General features: G+C 41.8%; 1 protein-coding gene across 14 annotated transcripts in view; it reads left to right on the forward strand.

Moving 5' to 3' along the window:
- The first annotated feature begins 3,960 nt into the window (after positions 1 to 3,960).
- The window catches only part of nrxn3a (neurexin 3a), a 472,173-nt gene continuing 455,822 nt past the window's right edge, over positions 3,961 to 20,311 (forward strand). For 11 of the 14 annotated variants that reach the window (XM_072689054.1, XM_072689057.1, XM_072689048.1 and 8 more), the window contains exons 1-2: positions 3,962 to 4,175; positions 14,540 to 15,741. In XM_072689054.1, coding sequence (XP_072545155.1) covers positions 15,045 to 15,741 — 697 coding nt within the window. In that variant the 5' untranslated portion in view covers positions 3,962 to 4,175; positions 14,540 to 15,044. Of the gene's footprint in view, positions 4,176 to 14,539; positions 15,742 to 20,311 lie in introns of all 14 variants that reach the window. The other 3 variants (XR_011980513.1, XR_011980514.1, XR_011980515.1) reach the window with 1 other exon arrangement.

A 20,311-nucleotide genomic window follows, 5' to 3' on the forward strand; every position in this document is an offset into this window, starting at 1 on the left:
ACAAATGGGTCCCGCACCACATGGCCCGGGGGTGGGCTAGCGTAGGCGGGAAAGGACAGGAAAAGAGTGGAACATGGTGTGTGTGTGTGTGTGTGTGTATCTAAGAAAGAAAGAAAGAGTGTGTTCAGGTGAATGAACCTGTGTGTGGGGGTGGTGTGGAACACTTGTGCTCCTCTGTGATAAATCTTGGTGCACTGTGTGGGGGGGAGGTGAAATGAACAGTCTGTTATGCCGACCTCCTGGGCCTGCAGCAAGACCTCGTACCACGTGGCTCCTCAGCCGTGGGCGAAGACAGACGCCGGTGGCCAAAAAGCTTCAGGTCGTGAGTGTATGTATGTATGTATGTATGTGTGTGTGTGTGTGTGTGTGTGTGTGTATGTGATGCGCATTTGTGCTTGTGTGCATTTTTGTGTGTTTGTATGAGGTCAGTGGATTTGAAAGAGGTCAATACTAAAAGCTGTATTGCTGTTTCTCTATAGCTGGACACCAATCAGCCATAACATTAACACCACCTGCCTAATAGTAAGTAGGTCTTCCTTGTGTCCCCTGTCCTGCTGACCAACACATTGGCAGCAGAAGTTGTGAAGTAGGGCCTCCATGAGCATCAGTAAGTCTTAGGTGCCCATGACCCTGTCGCTCGTTCACTGATTGTTCTTTCTTGGAGCACTTTTGGTAGGTACTGACCACTGCATACCAAAAAGTGGTCCCTTAAGACCTGCCTGATGTTTTGGAGATGTTCTGACCCAGCAGTCGAGCCATTGCAGCTTGGTTCTTTATCAAAGTGTCTCTTTGCTTGCACATTTTCCCTGCTGCTACACCTTCATCACCTTTAAGAACTGACTGTTCATTACATGCTGCCTAATACGTAGATCCAACCCCCTGACAGATGCCCCTGTAAATGATCTGTAAATCTAACCTACACCTCAAGCTAAACTTAACTTACTACACCTAATCCTAATCTAACCTACACCTTAACCTAAACTTCATCAACTACACCTAACCCTAATCTAACCTACACCTTAACCTAAACTTCACCAACTACACCTAAACCTAATCAAACCTACACCTTAACCTAAACTTCACCAACTACACCTAAACCTAATCTAACCTACACCTTAACCTAAACTTCACCAACTACACCTAAACCTAATTATAACCTACACCTTAACCTAAACTTCACCAACTACACCTAAACCTAATTATAACCTACACGTTAACCTAAACTTCACCAACTACACCTAACCCTAATCAAACCTACACTTAAACCTAAACTTAACCTATTACACCTAAACCTAATTATAACCTACACCTTAACCTAAACTTCACCAACTACACCTAAACCTAATTATAACCTACACCTTAACCTAAACTTCACCAACTACACCTAAACCTAATTATAACCTACACGTTAACATAAACTTCACCAACTACACCTAACCCTAATCAAACCTACACTTAAACCTAAACTTAACCTATTACACCTAAACCTAATTATAACCTACACCTTAACCTAAACTTCACCAACTACACCTAAACCTAATTCTAACCTACACTTTAACCTAAACTTCACCAACTACACCTAAACCTAATTCTAACCTACACTTTAACCTAAACTTCACCAACTACACCTAACCCTAATCTAACCTACACCTTAACCTAAACTTAACCTACTACACCTGAACCTAATTCTAACCGCAACCTAAACCTAAACTTAACCTACTACACCTAAACCTAACCTAAACTTAACCTACTAAACCTACACCTAATTCTGACCTAAACCTAAGCTAAATGTAACCTACTACACCTGAACCTAATTCTAACCGCAACCTAAACCTAAACTTAGCCCAACGTAAACTTAACATCAACGTAAACCTACACCTCAGCCTAAACCTAATTCTAACCTAAACTTAACCTACACCTCAGCCTAAACCTAACCAAATTCATACAGTTTCTGCAGGAGTTTCTATCTATTCAATTATTCTTTAGAAGCTCCATAACAGAGAAAAGCTGCATGAATGTAGTCACTTTCTCAATTCTTCTTTGAGTACATGGCAGACAGGTTGTGTGTATTTGGAAAAACAGCGCCACCAGTGGACAGAAGCTGTAGTGTGAATAATACAGTATGTATTTGTATCTGCAAAACAGTGCCACCAGTGGAGGGGAGCTGTAATGTGAATTGTATGATATGTACGAATATCTGAAAAACAGCGCCACCAGTGGACAGAAGCTGTAGTGTGAATAATACAGTATGTATTGGTATCTTCAAAACAGCACCACCAGAGCTGTCGTGTGAATAATAAAGTATACATTAGCATCCAAAAAACAGCGCCACCAGTGGACAAGAGCTTTAGTGTGAATAGAACAATGTGTACAATGTGTACAATATCTGAAAAACAGCACCACCAGTGGACTGGAGCTGTAGGGAACTTGGTTTGCACTATTAATTACAATTTTAATATTATTATTCCCAAGAAGTTGCATTTATTGCTAAGTTAATTGGAGAACATGCTACGTTACAAAGTATGTAGCATAGTCCACAATAGTCTATTAGGATAATGGCTAGAGAACTAGGTAGGAACTGGTGATGTGTACTCAGGTTAATGTTGATGGATTTATAATTTTGGGATGTCCTTTAGAGCATCTTTTGTAGCTCATAACATTGGTCTGATATTTGTAATTACCCCAGTTTAGTCATTTTTGATTCTGCCGTCACATGACAGCGCCAGAACTGGTAGGGTTAAGTCTAGTTCTGCTACATCAGCTAACCAATGCCCCTGCTGGCTGGCATAATGCTGAGTGATCAGGAGAAATGCAAGGTCAACTTACCCTCCCATAGAGAGTGAGACCAATCGTGCTGTCTGGGACTCTCACTTACGGATGGCTGTGGTATCACTGGGGGTTAAAACATCTTCTGAGAAAAGGTCCATTGCTTAGACAGCTTGTGTTCATTAAGTTCACTGATCTCTCGGTGGTCCTCCAGTAAACTCTCCACTCTGGCAGTTCCTTTAGTGCCTTGGTATATTATTGAACCTGCACAGCTCACTCAGTTACTGAACTTGGTGAGAAACATCAGTTTCAGATGTTTTGTGTGTGCCAGATCACATGGGCCAATTACTATCCAGCATTACCTTAGGATCATTTCCATAGGTTGATTCAACTCAGCCTAGGCGTGTATCCAATTTTATTACAACAGACTATGTTTAATTGGGTAAAAACAATGTGTGGGATTACAGTGTGGTTCTTTGTGGAACAAGAAGGGGTTCTTCTAGATCTTTTATTTCACAGACTGTACTCCATTACCCATTCTGCAATGTTGGCGATAGCTTCTGTACTGCTCTGTGATTGGCTGAGACATCTTCCTCCTGAGGCTTATCATTTCATTTTAGACCAGAATGACCCAAAAGGAGAAGAACAGAGTCTTCCTCCTTTTCAAACTGAACAGAGGAACTTGTTGCTGGATGCCGGACATACTCAGAAGCTCCACAGCACTCAAGTACTTCTACTCAAGTATTTGTTTTCTACCTGAGTTGTTATTTTAATGAACTTAGGACACTTGAACGTCGTATGGTTTGACATTGGCTCACCGTCCAACTCGATATAGATGATATTTCTTATCTACAAAAGGTTCGTTTGAAGACCAACCTCTCTACTCGCTTGGAGAAGTCAGTTCAGCACCATGGACAGCGTGGACACACGTGGATTTGAGCACCTGGTAATTGCACCTATAAGCAATCACGCAATGCAAACAAACAAACAAACAAACAAACAAACAAACAGACCCTCATTTGCATAGTGCCCTTGTCTTTTCTCCAGCCTTTTTTTAAATTTTTTTTCTCCAGAGCTTTCCTCTGAATACACCTTTAAATGGCTAGTATCGTACTGAGCTGAGGGCGGAGCGAGAATGTGTGTGAGTGAGTGTGTGTGTGTGTGTGTGTGTGTGTGTACGTGAGTGTATGTGTGTGCGTGAAAAATCTCGTGCTTGCCCAGCGAGCGAGCGCTGCTCTCTCTCTCTCTCTGTGTGTGTGTGATGCGCGGGACGGAAAGCCTTCTACACGGGTGGAAACCAACCTGAAGCAAACCCCACCGAACCACCACCAAACCCAACCCTTTCGGGACCTCTTATGCGGATTATTACTGGGCTTTTTTCTGGGGGACGGTGCGCTGGGAAAGCTGAGGTTAGTCTCTTCTTGCTTCCTGCCTTTCTGCAGTTACAGGAGACCCGTGGCGCTGCGCTCGGGTTCGCGGTGTAACTTCTGGAAGTGTCTGCTCGTAGCTGTTCTGGTGACGCTTTGGAGGCGATGGGTAGCGATGGAGAAACCAGCCGAGAGCTCAAATTTCTCCAGTTGCCCTCTCTTGGTGGAAGGTTTCAGCTGCCAGCCAGCACTGTAGGTTCAGTGTTTCTGACAGACAGCAGTAGGTGCACGTTTCCTCGGACGATTTGCTCTGAACATCTGGAGAGGAGATTCGCGTAAAGCGCGACCTCAAACACCCCCTACATCCCCAGCAACCCCCCCCCCCCAAACGTCTGGGATATCTTCTAAATTACACCTTCAATACAGACATATCTCAAATCTATTCACTGCTGTCCGGCATGCCACAGTGTTTTCATATTATAATACGTATTGTGGGGATTTGTAATATCTGTCGTTAATAAAATATTAAAAATTAATGTCCAGCAGAGAAGAACATAGCTGCAGAGCACCAGGCTTAAGAAACTTGAGAGGAAAAAAAAAAAAAAAAAAACAATAAAAAAAAAACAGGTTAACGTTTGGTCTCGAGGGGCTGAGCAACGTTTGTCTTAATCTGTAAAGTAGAATAATGAATAATAAATAAAGGAGCTCGGGTTGCTCTGGATTCCCATTTGGAGCCACACATTTACAAACCAACAAACCACACCAGACAAATGCAAAACACCTTCAGACTAAATGCTGAATACACCCTAGCACGAAACCTATCTGCACCCTAAAAGCTAAAACGTGCTCAACTGTATCCTACAATTTCGTTTCATTAAAATATGCACGTTTTAAAATTGACATTATTTCCGTTCACATTTTAAACGGTTTATTTGTTACTATTTATTTATATATATAAGCTCCAGTAAATGCACTGCAATTCACTTCATGTTTGTCTCCATTTACTGAGGCTTTATTTCGTTCAAATGTTCTGAACTGACTCGTTTTATATCGGTATTCATTTTTTTCGATTCGGTAATTAATGGTATATTAACGTTTCTATATTTGTGTTTTTTAAATAATAATATGAATTGTGTTTATCGTGATCGAAAAAAGTAAATTACAGAATTGCACTGTTAAAACACAACCTACTCGATTCATAACGTTTTAAAACATTAATAATATCTAATATTAATGAAGTATGGAATATAAACGTAGACACGTTTTTTCAACACATTTAAAAACGCATTTTTATTGAAACTCGATTCTGCTGCATTTCTGTGCTTTGGAAATAGACAAGTATAGAGCTGAAGAAGGCAGCAGGGCCTTGATAGCACAGATTCACAAAAAATAATAATACACATTAAAAATCCCGGATGATGTGCGTAGTTTTTTGTGTTTATTAAAATTTAAAAAACGTTTTAACTGAATTAAGAACAGAAATGATTGAAGCCAGTGAATGCAATTGTGGTGTGATGCTGCATTTCAGAGCAAAACGAAATAACAGAACACAAAACAAAAAAGACAGAAATAAATATGACAAAGGACTCGTGCGTCCGTTTATGACGACCTTTATTTTATTTCATTTCCATTGAAGTCTGTAATTTGTGCGTCCTGTGTTTGTTCACTAATAGGCAATAATATACGCTGCCCGTTTATGCCTTTTGATGTTAGGAGTGACCTCTACGAAAACCCACCCTCTGTTTTACCCAAACCTGAGAGAGAGTGTCTGTGTGTGAGAGTGTGTATGATAGAGAGAGAGAGTGAGAAAGAGAGAGAGGGATATAGAGAGTGTGTGCAGCGATTTTGTAGAAGCCTGGGATGCAATATGAGGCCTGTTACTGCCTGAGGAGCTTAATATATAATAATCAAATACATATTCTGTATAGTTGCAGCCGATATATATATATATATATATATATATATATATATATATATATATATATATATATATATATAATGCCCCTATTTTAAATTAGTCCTACTATACTATATGTGTCTATACCAAAATCCCGTCGTATATTGCGCGCGTGTTATTATCAAAAATTAATAGACAATAAAATAAACAAGATAAAAAGGAGTTGGTTGAATTTTTGTGGCGTTTTAAGCGTTTTAAGCTGCGTTACATTCGGTACGATTGTTAGGTGTCCTCACACACCCTGAAAACACACATTTGGCATTGCTTTCAGGGCAAATGCAGGGAGTGTGTGTTCACGTTTGCGTTTTTTTTTTTTTTTTAATTATCACACGTTTTAAACGATACATCTAATTTCATTAAAATGCGGTGGATTTATGTATTAAACAGCAAAGCTTATAAATAGTAAATTATAAATATAAATATATAGATAGATAGATAGATAGATAGATAGATATAGACAGATGTGTGTATTTAAATCATTTAATTTTAAATTAAACCTCTTTATTTGGAAATGTGTCCGTGGAAAAGCTTCCCACCAATCCACCACTGCACGAATATTGCAAATACTACTAATAATAACACTAATAATAATGCTAATAATTGAGTCTGTGCTGTTTGATGTTGTGGCTGCTGATACAGCCGCAGTGTGACGTGATCATTTTGGGTAGATAACCCCCCTCCCCCCACACCCATACCCCAACCACCACCACCACCACCACCTCCACCAACCAACACACACACACACACACACACACACCAAGTAATCTCCCTTTTACCCCATCAGTGTAGCGCAACACTGGCAGCGCTAATCCCCAATTAATGAATTTGAGCTGATGATGATGATGGTCTCGTGTACTTTCAGATGAGGAGGAAGCAGCGAGGTGTGTGTTTCTGTGTGTTTCTGTGTGTTTCTCTGTGTGTGTGTATTTGTGTGGTGTCTGTGCATTCGGAGGGTGATGTAATGCAGTAGGTAGCTGGTGCAGAGGGGGGTCCAGCGACTCTCCACCGTCCTCCCTCTCCGCCGCAGTGGGCTTTAATGGTCGTGCGTCCTGGCTGGGCAGGCAGGCATCCTGCACGGGTGCAGGCCGGATCCCCACCTTCCCCCCACGCCTCCCTCGCACCGCCGGCTGCCAGCCCAGAGGGGTGTGTAGGGGATGGGACGCTGATGTCATCGTTTCTGGCCCTGAAACCCGCGCCCAGTGCCCACACCTCCCCGTTTTTGTGCGTAGGCTCGGCGGCATCTTGTACTCGGGAGCGAACGCAGTGCAGCTCTGAAAATGGCGCACTGCTCGCCGTGCGTATCCACAGCCCCTGCGCAGGGGTAGCCCGTGCTCGAAGGGGGCGAATTTCTGGTCTGAAGGGGTCTGGGGGCGCCTTTTTGGATAGCTCGTGTGATGTAGTTGGGCTGACCGTTTTTTTTTTATATATCAAGGGTGCCCATTTTTTTTGTATCGTGTAATATGTGTAATATGTGTGGTGGACAAGGCCACAACAACAAAGAGTTCTGTTTTTTATTTAATTTTTATGTCTAAAAATGCAATTTTAAAATAAACAAAAAATAAGGAGAATTTAATACAGTGCTATCATGAGAAATATCAATATTAATACATATCATATAAAATAAGCTAAACCAAATGTCCTCAGGTCAACTAGATTACCCCCCCTTTTTACACCAATGCTAAAAGCAACTCCATTTATATTATTGATGAAATTAATATATAGAGAACAGATACGCTCTAGAAAACGGGTTCTACTGACAGCACTGTACATGGGCTATTCATCCATTTCTGATGCAACCCAGAACCATTACTAGGAGGCTGCTTTGTACCTGAAGAAACATTTAACCAGGAGACTAGTTAAGCGTTCAAATCAATTGTTATGAATTGTTATGAATTGTTATGGTTGTGTACAGAACCATTTTATTACTGAAGGACCCTTGAAGTGTGATGTGTGATATTAAAAACAGGTTCTTTGACTTATGAAATGTTAGTAACATCAGTGGAACCTTTAATTTGTTATGTAGAACCATCTACAGAAGGTTTTTCTTGTATATGGAGAACCATTTTACCAGACTGTCTTAACTAAAACAACCTTAAAGAACTGTTTTAAGGATTAGGCTTTAAAAAAAGACTGAAGACCAAAAAAAAAAAAAAAAACGACTAAAGACTTAATGGTGCTATGCAGAACCATCTACAAGATGTTTCTCTGGTGTATGGAGAACCATTTTACCAGGCTATTATAAATCAAACACCCTTAAAGAACTGTTTTTAAGGTGTGTGGGGTGTTAAACAGGGTTGTTTGACCCATTAAAATACTGGTACCTTTTATTGCTATATAGAACAATTTACAGAAGGGGTTCTTGTATAAGAGGCACAATTCTACAGACTAAACACTTCAACCCTAAACACTTAAGGGATGTGTATTTAAGAAGTGTATGACATTGAAAATGGTCATTTGACTTTAGTAACATCAGTGGAACCTTTAATTTGTTATGTAGAACCATCTACAAGAGGTTTTTCTTGTATATGGAGAACCATTTTACCAGACTAGCTTAACTAAAACACCCTTAAAGAACTGTTTCAAGGATTAGGCTTTAAAAAAAGACTAAAGACAAAAAAAAAAGACTAAAGACTTAATGGTGCTATGCAGAACCATCTACAAGAGGTTTTTCTTGTATATGGAGAACCATTTTACCAGACTGTCTTAACTAAACACCCTTAAAGAACTGTTTTTAAGGAGTGTAGGATGTTAAAGAAGGGTTCATTGACTCTAGCATTAGTGGTACGTCGATAGTGTTATGTAGAACCATCTACAAGAGGTTTCCTTGCATATGAAGAACCATTTCACCAGATTACTGTAGCTAAAACACTCTTAAAGAACCTTTTTTTGAGGGTCATATGATTGGAAAAGGGGTTCTCTCTGATTTATAAACACACTGGCACCTCATGGTGCTGTATAAAACTATTGGCAAGAGGGTTCCTTGTAGATGAAGAACCATGTCATCAGAAAACCACTGAAGCCTTCAGATGTTTATTTGAGTTGTTATGGTTTAATGTAGAACCCTTTTTTTTCTTCTGGTATTTGAGAGCCATCCAAGCACTCAAATTGAATGTGGTGTATGAAGCCACTGAAAGAAGACCCATTAAAGAAGCCTCTAAAGAGGACCCATTTTAAACGTGTATGGACCAAACAACATAACTCAAAAAGGGGTGGAGAAGGGAAGGTTTTTTTTTTTTATCAAGAGGACATCCCGTCACACCCTCCTTCAAGTCGAGGCTGGCCTATATTGCACTCTAATCACTCTAATCATACCTTGCTTTAGAATAGTATTTATTTATATTTGCAAGTGCCAAATTTGAGGAATATTCTAACCCACACAAGCTTCTTATCAGAACCAGCCTATATTAGCTTGGATACTGATGGATTATCACTGTCATTGGATGTGTCCAAAATCAACATACTGTCATACATTACACACTACACTACTGAATGCTAATGTGCTATTTTGACCTCCTATTTGGAGGTGTTGTGTATTTTTGGATGCAGCCTCATTGTCCTACAGTGCAATGCCAAGAGCTGAGGGAGGTAAAGTGGCGGTCCTCCATGGGCTTATCGTTATCGTTTCATTGAAACAGGGTGGTAGTACCAGAACAGCATACAAGGTCACTGCTTCTCATTTCTTGTTGGTGCAGTTAAAGCATTAAAATGTTCTATACTACCAGATCTAGTGAGAGTCTGGACAGACTAAGACTGTCCTGATGATGTATCTTCAAGGAGCAAAGACAGAGTGACAGCTGCTCGCTGCTGTGTGGTGAATTTTGGCCGTACAGAAGATGCTGGAGGACCTGTGCTGCACTTGTCCTGCCTTTTATGTTTTCTAGTTTCTCTCTGGCTGGTAAACGCAGTAGCCAGGGTTACGGCTAGTAATAAATAATAATAAATCCATTCAGTGCCCTTCAAAAGTCCCTCCCATCTTTAAGTCTTCAAGGTTCTAGTCTTCATGCAGAATACATATTATATAGAACCGCTGTCTTACCTAAAGAAGAACCATTAAATAGAACCATTGCCTTAACTTAATAACCCTTAATGAAAGATTATTTAAAGGATGTTTGATATTAAAAAATGTTGCTATCTAGAACCACCTGCAAGAGAACAATTTAACCAGAAAAAAAATCTATCAAATCCCTTCAGTGCCAAGATGGGAGGACCCCCCCTTCAAAAGTCCCTCCCATCTTCAAGGTGCTTCATTAGACAGAGGGGTTCTAGTCTTCACACAGAATGCATACTATATAGAACCTTTGTCTTACCTGAAGAAGAACCCCTTTCTTTAAATAGAACCATTGCCTTAGCTTAGGAACCCTTAAAGAAAGATTATTTAAAGGGTGTTTGATATAAAAAAATGTTGCTATCTAGAACCTCCTGCAAGACAACAAATTAACCAGAAACAAAATCTATCAAATCCCTTCAGTGCCAAGATGGGAGGACCCCCCCTTCAAAAGTCCCTCCCATCTTCAAGGTGCTTCATTAGACAGAGGGGTTCTAGTCTGTCTGGATATATAGAACCATCCATTAGAGGCCCTTTAAGCTTCAAAATAATTATTTAAAGTATCATGGTTGTGTGTAGATCTATTGCCTTCACTAAAGAACCCTTGAAGGTTCTTTGACTACTAAAAAACGTTGCAAGTTATGGGCCTATACAGAGCAGATCTGCTGGAGGTTTTCCTTGTATAGCTGAAACACTGCCTTAGCTAAAGAACCCTTAAGGAACCCTTTGTAAAGAGTGTATGAGATTAAAAGGGTTCAGGATGACCCGTAACAATAACGGCACTTTCAGGGTATTATGTAGAACCATGCACAAGAGGTTGTACTGTATATAGAACCATTTCTTACAATAAAGAACCCTTAAAGAACCCTATTTTAGGAGTGTATCATTGACTAGTAACAAGAGTGTCATGTCTAGGGCGCTACATAGAACCATCTATGCACAGTTTTGATTGTATATGAAGAACCATTTGAGCATTCACATATTATATAGAACCACTTCTAACTGAAGAAGAATCCCTTGCTTTAATTTAAGAACCATTAAAGAACTATTATTTAAAAAGTTTGATATTAAAACATGCTGCTATCTAGAACCACCTGCAAGAGAACCATTTAACCAGAAACAAAAAATCAAATGAAATCAATAAAATATCAAACAGAAGGCAAATTATTACACAGAACCTCTGCCAGAACCACCGTCAACTAAAGAAGAACCCCTTCATCAGGCGAGGGGGCTTCTAGCCTGTCTGCAGTGTCCCTTTAAGACTAGTACAGGGTCCACACCTTGCGATAGTGTTTAGTACACACACACCAGGCACACAGCATCCATGACATCCTGGAGCTCTGTGGACGACATTTTGTTGCGGCACCTGCGGTGCGGCGGCAGCGTTTGGCCGAGGCACCTGCAGTAAAACTGGGCTTTGTGCGTCTGATGAATGGGCAGGCCTGCTGCTGTCATTAATGTAGCTCGGGTTCCTCTTCACTGACCCCCCCCCCCCTCCCCTCCTACTCATTGGCTTTAGAAGTGGATCCAAATGCACAGCCTTTTTTTGTAGGAGCGTGTGCCGCTGTCAGCGGGGCGCGACGTTCACATATCAATGAGGACAATGATGTGTGCAGTTTAGCCTTTTCACCTCAAACCCCCCCACCCACCCACAGTGCAGGGAGAAGAAAAAAGAGGAGAGCAAACACACACATAGGCTGGTGTGTGTGTGTGTGTTTTGGGGAGTGGGTGGTTCTCCTCAGTTTCAGTGTAGCCGAATGCGGCCTAACCTTCACCTCATTCTGAGAGTTCATCTTTTGAGATTTCAAGAACTGGAGGGTTGCATGATAACACTGGAGTCATACTGGTGTCCATGGTCTGAACCCTGTAGCTGCTCTGTACACTGTATGGATCATTCTGGATGAATGGACCAATAGAAATGCTCTAAATTACTTAATAAACTTCCATTTTGAGTTAAAAACATTTTTACCTTCTTCTGTAAAGTCGCATTTTGGAGATACATGTTTTTCACTGGAGGGCAAAAATGGAAATAAATTTTTTTTTTAGAAATTACAGCTTATTTCCTGTAATTTAGAGCATTTCTATTGGTCCATTCATCCAGAATTATTTACACCGTGTACAGAAGTCAGCTACAGGGTTCAGCAGCCATATATAAATAAAGAGAGAATTGTAAAAGCTCAGATGCATCATTTGATAATGATAATCCATCTGTACCACAGTCCACAATCAATCAATCAATTATACATACAAATGGGCTAATCAATAGATAATAATCAGCATTCTGACACTGTCTCACAAAAAATATGTATTTCTATTTTCCCCCGTCCTTTACATTGTGTCCAAATTTTATCATGGTCCACAATGACTGGGTATAAAATATGTGACATTAACTTCCATTGAAAAACAGGAAGGCTTTTATCTGCTCCTGTAAATTTCATGTGTTTAAAATATGTGTAGATTTGACTGAAATTTACACTTAGATGGCTTAGTAGACTACTGCACTAAAATATCTGCATTTATTAATTTTACTGAATTTATAACTTACAGAAATACATATTTTTTATATTTATCTGTAGTCTAATCGAGGTAGATTCAGTCAGAATATCTGCTTTTTATTTATTTATTTATTTTATGCATCTGTGTGTATTTATAAATGTAAAAACCATCAGCTATTTTAATTATCCCAGAATTCCCATATCGCCACATCCCTATAAAAGCATTTCTATTAAAAGCTCCGACAACATCCACATGTTCATGTTCTTCTTCATCATCTTCATTTAAATGCACAGCCACACACACACACATATATATATTTCGAGGTGTGGGCATGAGCCAACACGGAGTATCTGTTACCAGCACCCAATCTTCTCGCTCCTGCAGTAGGAGCGGACCAGGCAGCTGGCTCAGGCTGCCTGCATTGTGCTCTGGCTGGGTGGAATTGTGTGGGCTACTAACACTATTGTCCTGCTGTACTCGCAGCCTGGGCTTCTGGCAGGGAACACAGGCAATATTAGATGCCTATTAGGTTACACCTCGCATGTTGCCATGTAATCAGAGCCTATTTGTCTTTGTGGAGCCGGTCCTCATGTTAAGAGGAACCAGCGCTGCATTTAGTCTCCCCGCAAGTCCCTAACAAGCGTTGGTTTAAGGCCAAATTTGAATTCTTTTCGTTAATCCTTTTCCACCTCCACAGGATAAGAGATGACGAGGGGGGCAACACCCAGTCTTTAACTCGTTGAGGGTGCACAGTAAAGCAGGTTGTGTGAAGGAGAGTTTTACTAAAACACTGTAGAGCCATTAAACTGTTAGACCTTATATGGTACCTTATAAACAGCTGTATGCAGGTATTTCTGCCTATAAATAGACATTTTACCCAGCACAGGCATGACCAAGTAGTATTTTCAAGGACACACCACACCTCACAGAGGATGAATATGACACTGTCAGGAAATTTGACACTATGTGTGAGAATGTGACTGTTCCCATACATACAGGCAGGCCTTCATTTTCCCATTACCAGCTAATGCAGGTTTGAGGCAATGGAGTGATTGCTGGAGTTGACAGGAGAATAATTAGTATAATTTACACACCAGATGACCGATAACACAGGACAGACTGTGGCTAAAATTGCTGAACAAAGGAAACTTTTAATTATGTGAGAAGCTGTTAGCTGAATAAAGAGTAAGGTGTATTTTTTAAGTGTATTTTTATCAGTCACTAAATTCTAACATTTAAAATTATGCTTAATAAATGATGGTACTTTCGTTGTTTATAATATTTTAGCTATTATATGTATGATGTGTATATATAATATACTATATTTGAGCTAAACAGCTGCTCAGTAAAACACTGATATTAGAATAAACACTAATAATAATATTCCTACAGAAAGTGGTGGTGGTTCTCCATCACTGTGTTCATCATTAGAACATCTCAAGAGTTCTCCTCTCTCATGGAGTCTAGTATTATTTAGAGTTCTCCTCATATCAACACCTGGTTTGGTGGTAAATCAGGGCTTAATGATGGTACATCAGGTGAGCTGCTGCTGCTGCTGCTGCTGCTGCTGCTGCTGCTGATGATGATGATGATCATGATGGAGTTGAACACATCCTCCACGCTGTGCTGGCTGGACTGGGGGGCATCCAGGAGAACCCTGGAGGAACCGAGCTCTGTTCTTCAGACTAAAGATCTCACAAGATCTCACTACTTTCTTCAGAATGAGAAGCTCTTGCTCCTTTTTACTGGATTTATGTTCACCTGCATCTGCTGCTAAAAGACATAGGTTTAATAATGTGATTAGATGACTTAACCTTCTGCACAGTACTGGATATGTGTGGATAGTCTATGTATCTTTATTTTTTTTTTGCTATTTCTTTTAATGTAACTTGTCTTTTGTTTCAACAGCTACAATCCCAGCTATAAGACCATCTCAACTACAATACGCGCAAGGCAACATGAAGGTGGTTTCCTCAAAAGTCAGAAGACTGAGCCTGGTTGGATCTGGCTGGATGTTTGAGAGTGTGTGTTCAGTCTGAAGCGAGTTTGTGAGGATAGCAGCTGCTCAGCAAACACCCCGCCGCATCTTCTCCAGCTCTCAATTCATTGTGCCAGAACAAGCAGATAGAAAACAATCAAAGAAACAAACAAGAACCCAAAAGAACCAACAAACAAATCAACGAGATCAGATTGTTGTGCAATGTGATTGGCCTTACGACTGTTACCTAAGACTGTTCTCCCTCTCTACTGCCCTCTGTGTCCTCTTTAAGGATATTTCTTGTTGAGTTGTTGAACTTTTTTCGCTCTCACAGTGGGATGTACTTTGGATCTACGGACCTTTGAACCAAAGCTATTTTCAATGGTTTCCTATTGTTCAGGATTATAACCCTCCCCTATCTCCAGCACTTTCACAATGACTCTGCTCAGATACCCTATCCAGTTGCAGCTGCTGCTCAGCACTGTGCTTGGGCCCTGCTTGGGCCTGGAGTTTACAGGAACACGAGGCCAGTGGGCCCGCTATCTCCGCTGGGACGCCAGCACCAGAAGTGACCTCAGCTTCCAGTTCAAAACGGACGCGTCCACCGCCTTGGTCTTGTACTTCGACGACGGTGGCTACTGCGACTTCCTGCAGCTCATGGTGGTGGAGGGCAAGCTACAGCTGCAGTTCGGCATCGACTGCGCCGAGACCACCGTGGTTTCGGACAAGCGGGTGAACGACAGCAGCTGGCACTTTGTCAGCCTGGGCAGGTACAACCTGAGGACTGTGCTGGGCGTGGACGGCGCGACCAAGGCCGACGAGGTGCGGCCGCAGAGGCAGTACATGAAGATCGTCAGTGACCTCTTCCTGGGAGGAGTTCCCCAGGACATTCGCTCCTCAGTCCTGACCTTACCCACAGCCAAGGACCTGCCGCCTTTTAAGGGAGTTATCAGGGACCTGAAGTACGGCAACAAGGTGCCCACTCTACTCAGCAGCCAGAAGGTGCGGATGGACATGGAGGGCATCTGTACGGAGAACCCATGCGAAAATGGAGGGGTATGCTCCCTCGTGGATGGAGAACCACTGTGCGACTGTTCCAAGACGGAGTACATCGGCCGATTCTGCAGTGAAGGTAAAGCCATTTAAGTGTCTTGCTTGTGGAAATGCTACAGATACAGGTGCTACAGCACCTCCTCTCCTGTGTCTAACCCCTCCATGTGGTTCAAACGCATCTCCTTCCACCACTTCTTGGCCTTCTTGCACCATTTGTGTTCAATTTTGTAGGAATATTAACTTAATATTCCAAAATAGTACTAAAATGTTTTGTTCCAGCACCTTTGATTGATTGCTAGATGCTTCCGTTGCAGTGCTAATCGAAGCAGAGGTGCTAGACTCGCAGAAAGCCATCCCCTCCTGAATCCCCTCTTTTTCCCCGTACAATCATAAGATGGCAGGTGTCTGACTCTCACCCCTTTGTGCAAAGAATTCCAGCTTTGATTCAATCACTACAGCGCATCTCTTTCCTTTCTCTGCTGCAGCTTACGTTGGCCGGCTAAAAATTGATTTTGATGAAATGCATTATGCTTTATTATGTTCTTGGAAAGCCTGCATTTTCCCTTGTTCTGGAGGAACAGGGCTGTCTATCGTCTAGTCGCTTCTTCGTGTAAATTTTCGCAGGCTGGAGGTGTTAAGGTTTCTTTTTCTTATCAGTTGGTGTCTTTTTTTCCCCCCTGAAGTAGCCATTTTAAGTCCTCTGGGGATTCCGGGGAGGCCATTTCACAGCTTTATGCTCTGCACTTGTGTCTCAATAATAGACGAATAGGGCGAATCTGTTGAAGGTATTGAACTCGTGGAGAAGATCATTTACATGCGGCGTACTCATTTAAGACAGAGATCCTGACCAGTGGAGCATGCTTTGAGATTGATGGTTTTTATTGACCTTTCACAGTGGGGGTATTCCACTGGGTGAATTTTTGTTAATGTGATGAATCTGTTGTTTTATGTGCATAGTGTATGTGTGTGTGATACAGTAAATAACCATGTTTTATTAGCTTAGAAGCAAATAATGACTTGTGTTAAGCTCATCCTTTAGTTCCTGGCTCATGATCCCTGCAATTCCAGGTACCTGAAGTGTTCCTAATTTTTCTGTATCTTCTTTTCCTCGTCTTGTTGCTGCATCACTGCTGTAGGTTCACCTACAGGTTCACCTCTTACCACTGCACAAAGCCTTTAATTTGTATGTAAAATCATTCCTGTTTGGGAGCCGGACAGAATACTGAACCTGCTGTAGGGAAAGACTAAAGACAGGGCTGCCATCTCGACGAGACCTGAGGCTTTTTCCTAAAAGAGTGAAGCGCTTCAGTTGGGTGGGTGATAAATGGGGAGTGTGCTGTGCCATATTGCTGGTTCTCTTCGCTGCAGACGCGACACAACCTCTCCAGCACTGCCTCAAACACAAAATGGCTGAATACAGATTATTGCTCGCAATTTTGTCCGCGATGTGGAAGCTTTCTGTCTGCTGTGATTTTACTGTATGCATAATTCTGTTTGGATGTGTGTATGTGTGTGTGTGTGTGTGTGTGTGTATATGTGTACATGGATGTGAATAAGACTAGAATGTGTGTGTGTGTGTGTATGTGTGTGTGTTGTCTCGCTTTGTCTCTATCTATGTGGCCCAGCGTTTCTGCAGAGATTATATCTAGTGCCTGCTGCTGGTCAGCTCTGGCAAACCCAGCCGGTTCGGAGGGGCACTAGGCTCAGATTTATAGGCAGTAGCTGAGTAGAGTTTTAGGCTTGATTTATTGTTGTTGTTGCTCTCCATCTTGTTTGGCTGGCGGGGTCCTGCAGTCCACTGATAGGGGCCAAAGCCAGTAAAAGCCTCTCTGATGTCTCTGAAGCCCGAGAAACAGTGCAGACAATCATAAAAGAATAAATAACCTCATTTATGGGGCCAAGCACAATTTATATGGATGCCGTGGGGAGTGTGCACTTAAATGCTTTGCCTCGGGGCATGAAACGCTCACCCTCTGGCCTAGAGAACACATCACATCTCTCAAGCTCTTCAGAGGACTGTTAAAGATACATGTGCAGATGAAATGACAAAATCAGGGATCACACAAATGAAAAAGACTTAAATATGCAGTCAGGTTCATAAGTATTTGGACAGTGACAGTATGTTCGCAATATAGCCTTTGTACGCCTTCACGATGGTTTGGAAACGAAGGTCAGGATGTGATTCAAGTGTAGACTTTAAGCTTTGATTCAAAGGATTAAACAAATATTGCATTTAGAAATTACAGCATTTTTTTACACAGTCCCTCCATTTTCACAGGCTCAAAAGTAATTAGACAGTTGATAAGCAGTGTTGTTGCTGGGTGCATTTAATGACAAATTAAAGACATTAAAGGTCTGGAGTTGATTCCAAGTGTTAAATTCTATTTGATGACTGATTACGGCGTGTCACTTTCGAAGTATACAATCAAGAGATGCCTTTGTGAGTGTAAGTACAGAGGATTTTCCCTAAGATGCAAACCACTGGTAACACCCAAGAACTATAGTAAAATAGATTGAAGAAAGCCAGCCAAGTTCTGGAACAGGGTTCTTTAGACAGATGAAGCCCAGATGAACTTGAAGGAGAGTATGGAGAAGGAAATAAAGGGCTCATGATTTGAAGTATATGGCATTATCTGTCAAACATGGTGGAGGCAGTGTTATGGCATGTATGGGCATGTATGGTAGCCAATAGAACTGAATCACTGGTATGTATTGATGATGTGATGGCTGATAGTAGTAGCAGGATGAATTTGGAGGTGTATAGAGCTCTACTTTTTGCTCGTTTAATCAAATGCTGCTAAACCGATTAGATAGCACTTCTCAATACAGATGGATAATGACCCAAAACTTACTCAGCCAATATGCTCATGGGTGGAACATGGGCTAGGTGGGTTACAGGTGGGCATGGACTCTGAGTGGGTTTGGACATGTGTTGTCACTGGGACCCAGTTGAGCCTTTCAAATGGGTCCCATTGTTACAACCCACCTTAATCTCACAGGAGTCCCATCTAGGCCCCATGTTCAGTGTACAACCCAGATGGGCCCCATGCTTAACCCCTCCAGGTCCCATCACTGACCCTGGTGACCATCCATATGGGGACCAATTGAAAGTGGCCAGGGTAAAGACCTCTCAGGAGAGGGAACTCAACATTTGGGGATGGGTTCCAGAATTTGCTTATTTAAAATGATCATCATACCTATAATTATTAGATTGTCCAATTACTTTTGAGCCCATGAAAATAGAGGGACCATGTAAAAATGGCTAGAGAAAAAAGGTAAAATCCACTAAATTAAAGCTGAAGGCTACCCTTCACGTCTTGATTGTTTATTTTAAATCTGTCGTGATCATGTACAGAGGCTTATATCCACACTCATTGGCCACTGAATCAGATACACCTACCATATAGGTTTACAATTAATGACCCAGTTCTAGCACATTTGCACCTTAAGCATGTTTAGTACATCTAATAAAGTATGCAGTAATGGGTACAGAGTGGGTAAAAACCCCAGCAACACCACTGTACCTGACACACACATGCACCACTATACCACTACCATGTCAGTGTCATCAGTATGCCTGAGATGATGGTGGTTCTTTCCATTGGTGGACAGGGAAGAGGATAGCAGATCAATGATGCTGCAAGAAATAGGTTACACTCTTAAAATGAAGGTCCACAAATGGTACTTGGATTGGTTAGGTAGTTGTCAGGAAGGGCTTCTGATAGTCCACTAGAAATCATTGTACTCAGAATGGGAGAGTATTTGAAGAGCTACTGCATGGATTTTCCTATTTTACCCCTAATATGAGCTTAGTCATGGGACTCTGAGTGGGTCAGAGGTCTAATGCGCTGCCACTATGGCCGGGGCTCACAAGTTCGAATGCCACTTTGCCATCAGCGGCCGGAGTCAGAAAGAGCACAATGCTCCGTCCAGGTGGGTTGATGACGCTCTCTGCCCTCAGCACTCCTAAGCGATGTTGGACTCGGTGCTTTCCTCCGAGCATGTCCGCCTCCTGGCAGTGCCTCATCGGCTGGCTGGCATCACATGTATCAGAGGAGACATGTGTTAAGTCCTAACCCTCCTACTGTCGGGAGCACTGCTAGTGCCAGGGGGAGCTACGAACGGGTGGGTTCATTGGCAGAACCAAATTGGGAGAAAAAGGGAACCTATTATACAATACTACAAAGTGTGTCTGATAAAATACAACCAGTAAGTGTACAAAAAAGCACATTTCCGTCCTGCAGAAATTCAGAAATCCCGTGACCAACCTGAACCTCACTCCCAGCGAGACTAGGAAGCCTCTGGAACGTGTGTAAAACACTTTGATTCAGGCCCATATGGCAGCACTTAGTCAGCAGTGCAGAAATTAGCCTGCTATGTGTGTTAGAAAGGATACATTTGCTTCCAAGTGCAGAGGCAGCAACAGGAACTTGACACTTCCCTGGATGGGCAGATGGTTAAAATGGCCTCAGAACTATTTGCTGTTGCTGTAGCGTATGTTCCTCGCTCAGTGGCAAGTGCGATAGCCGCACCGCTACATCATTTGTGAACGCGTGTAATCTTTTGGCGGCTTAGAATAATAAACATTTGGCTGCCAAGCAAATGCTCAATCTGTCCTCCCATGTGGACGGTGTTTGAATTAGTGCACT

This window comes from Salminus brasiliensis, chromosome 10, assembly GCF_030463535.1.
Source record: "Salminus brasiliensis chromosome 10, fSalBra1.hap2, whole genome shotgun sequence".
NCBI classification, from domain to species: Eukaryota; Metazoa; Chordata; class Actinopteri; order Characiformes; family Bryconidae; genus Salminus; species Salminus brasiliensis.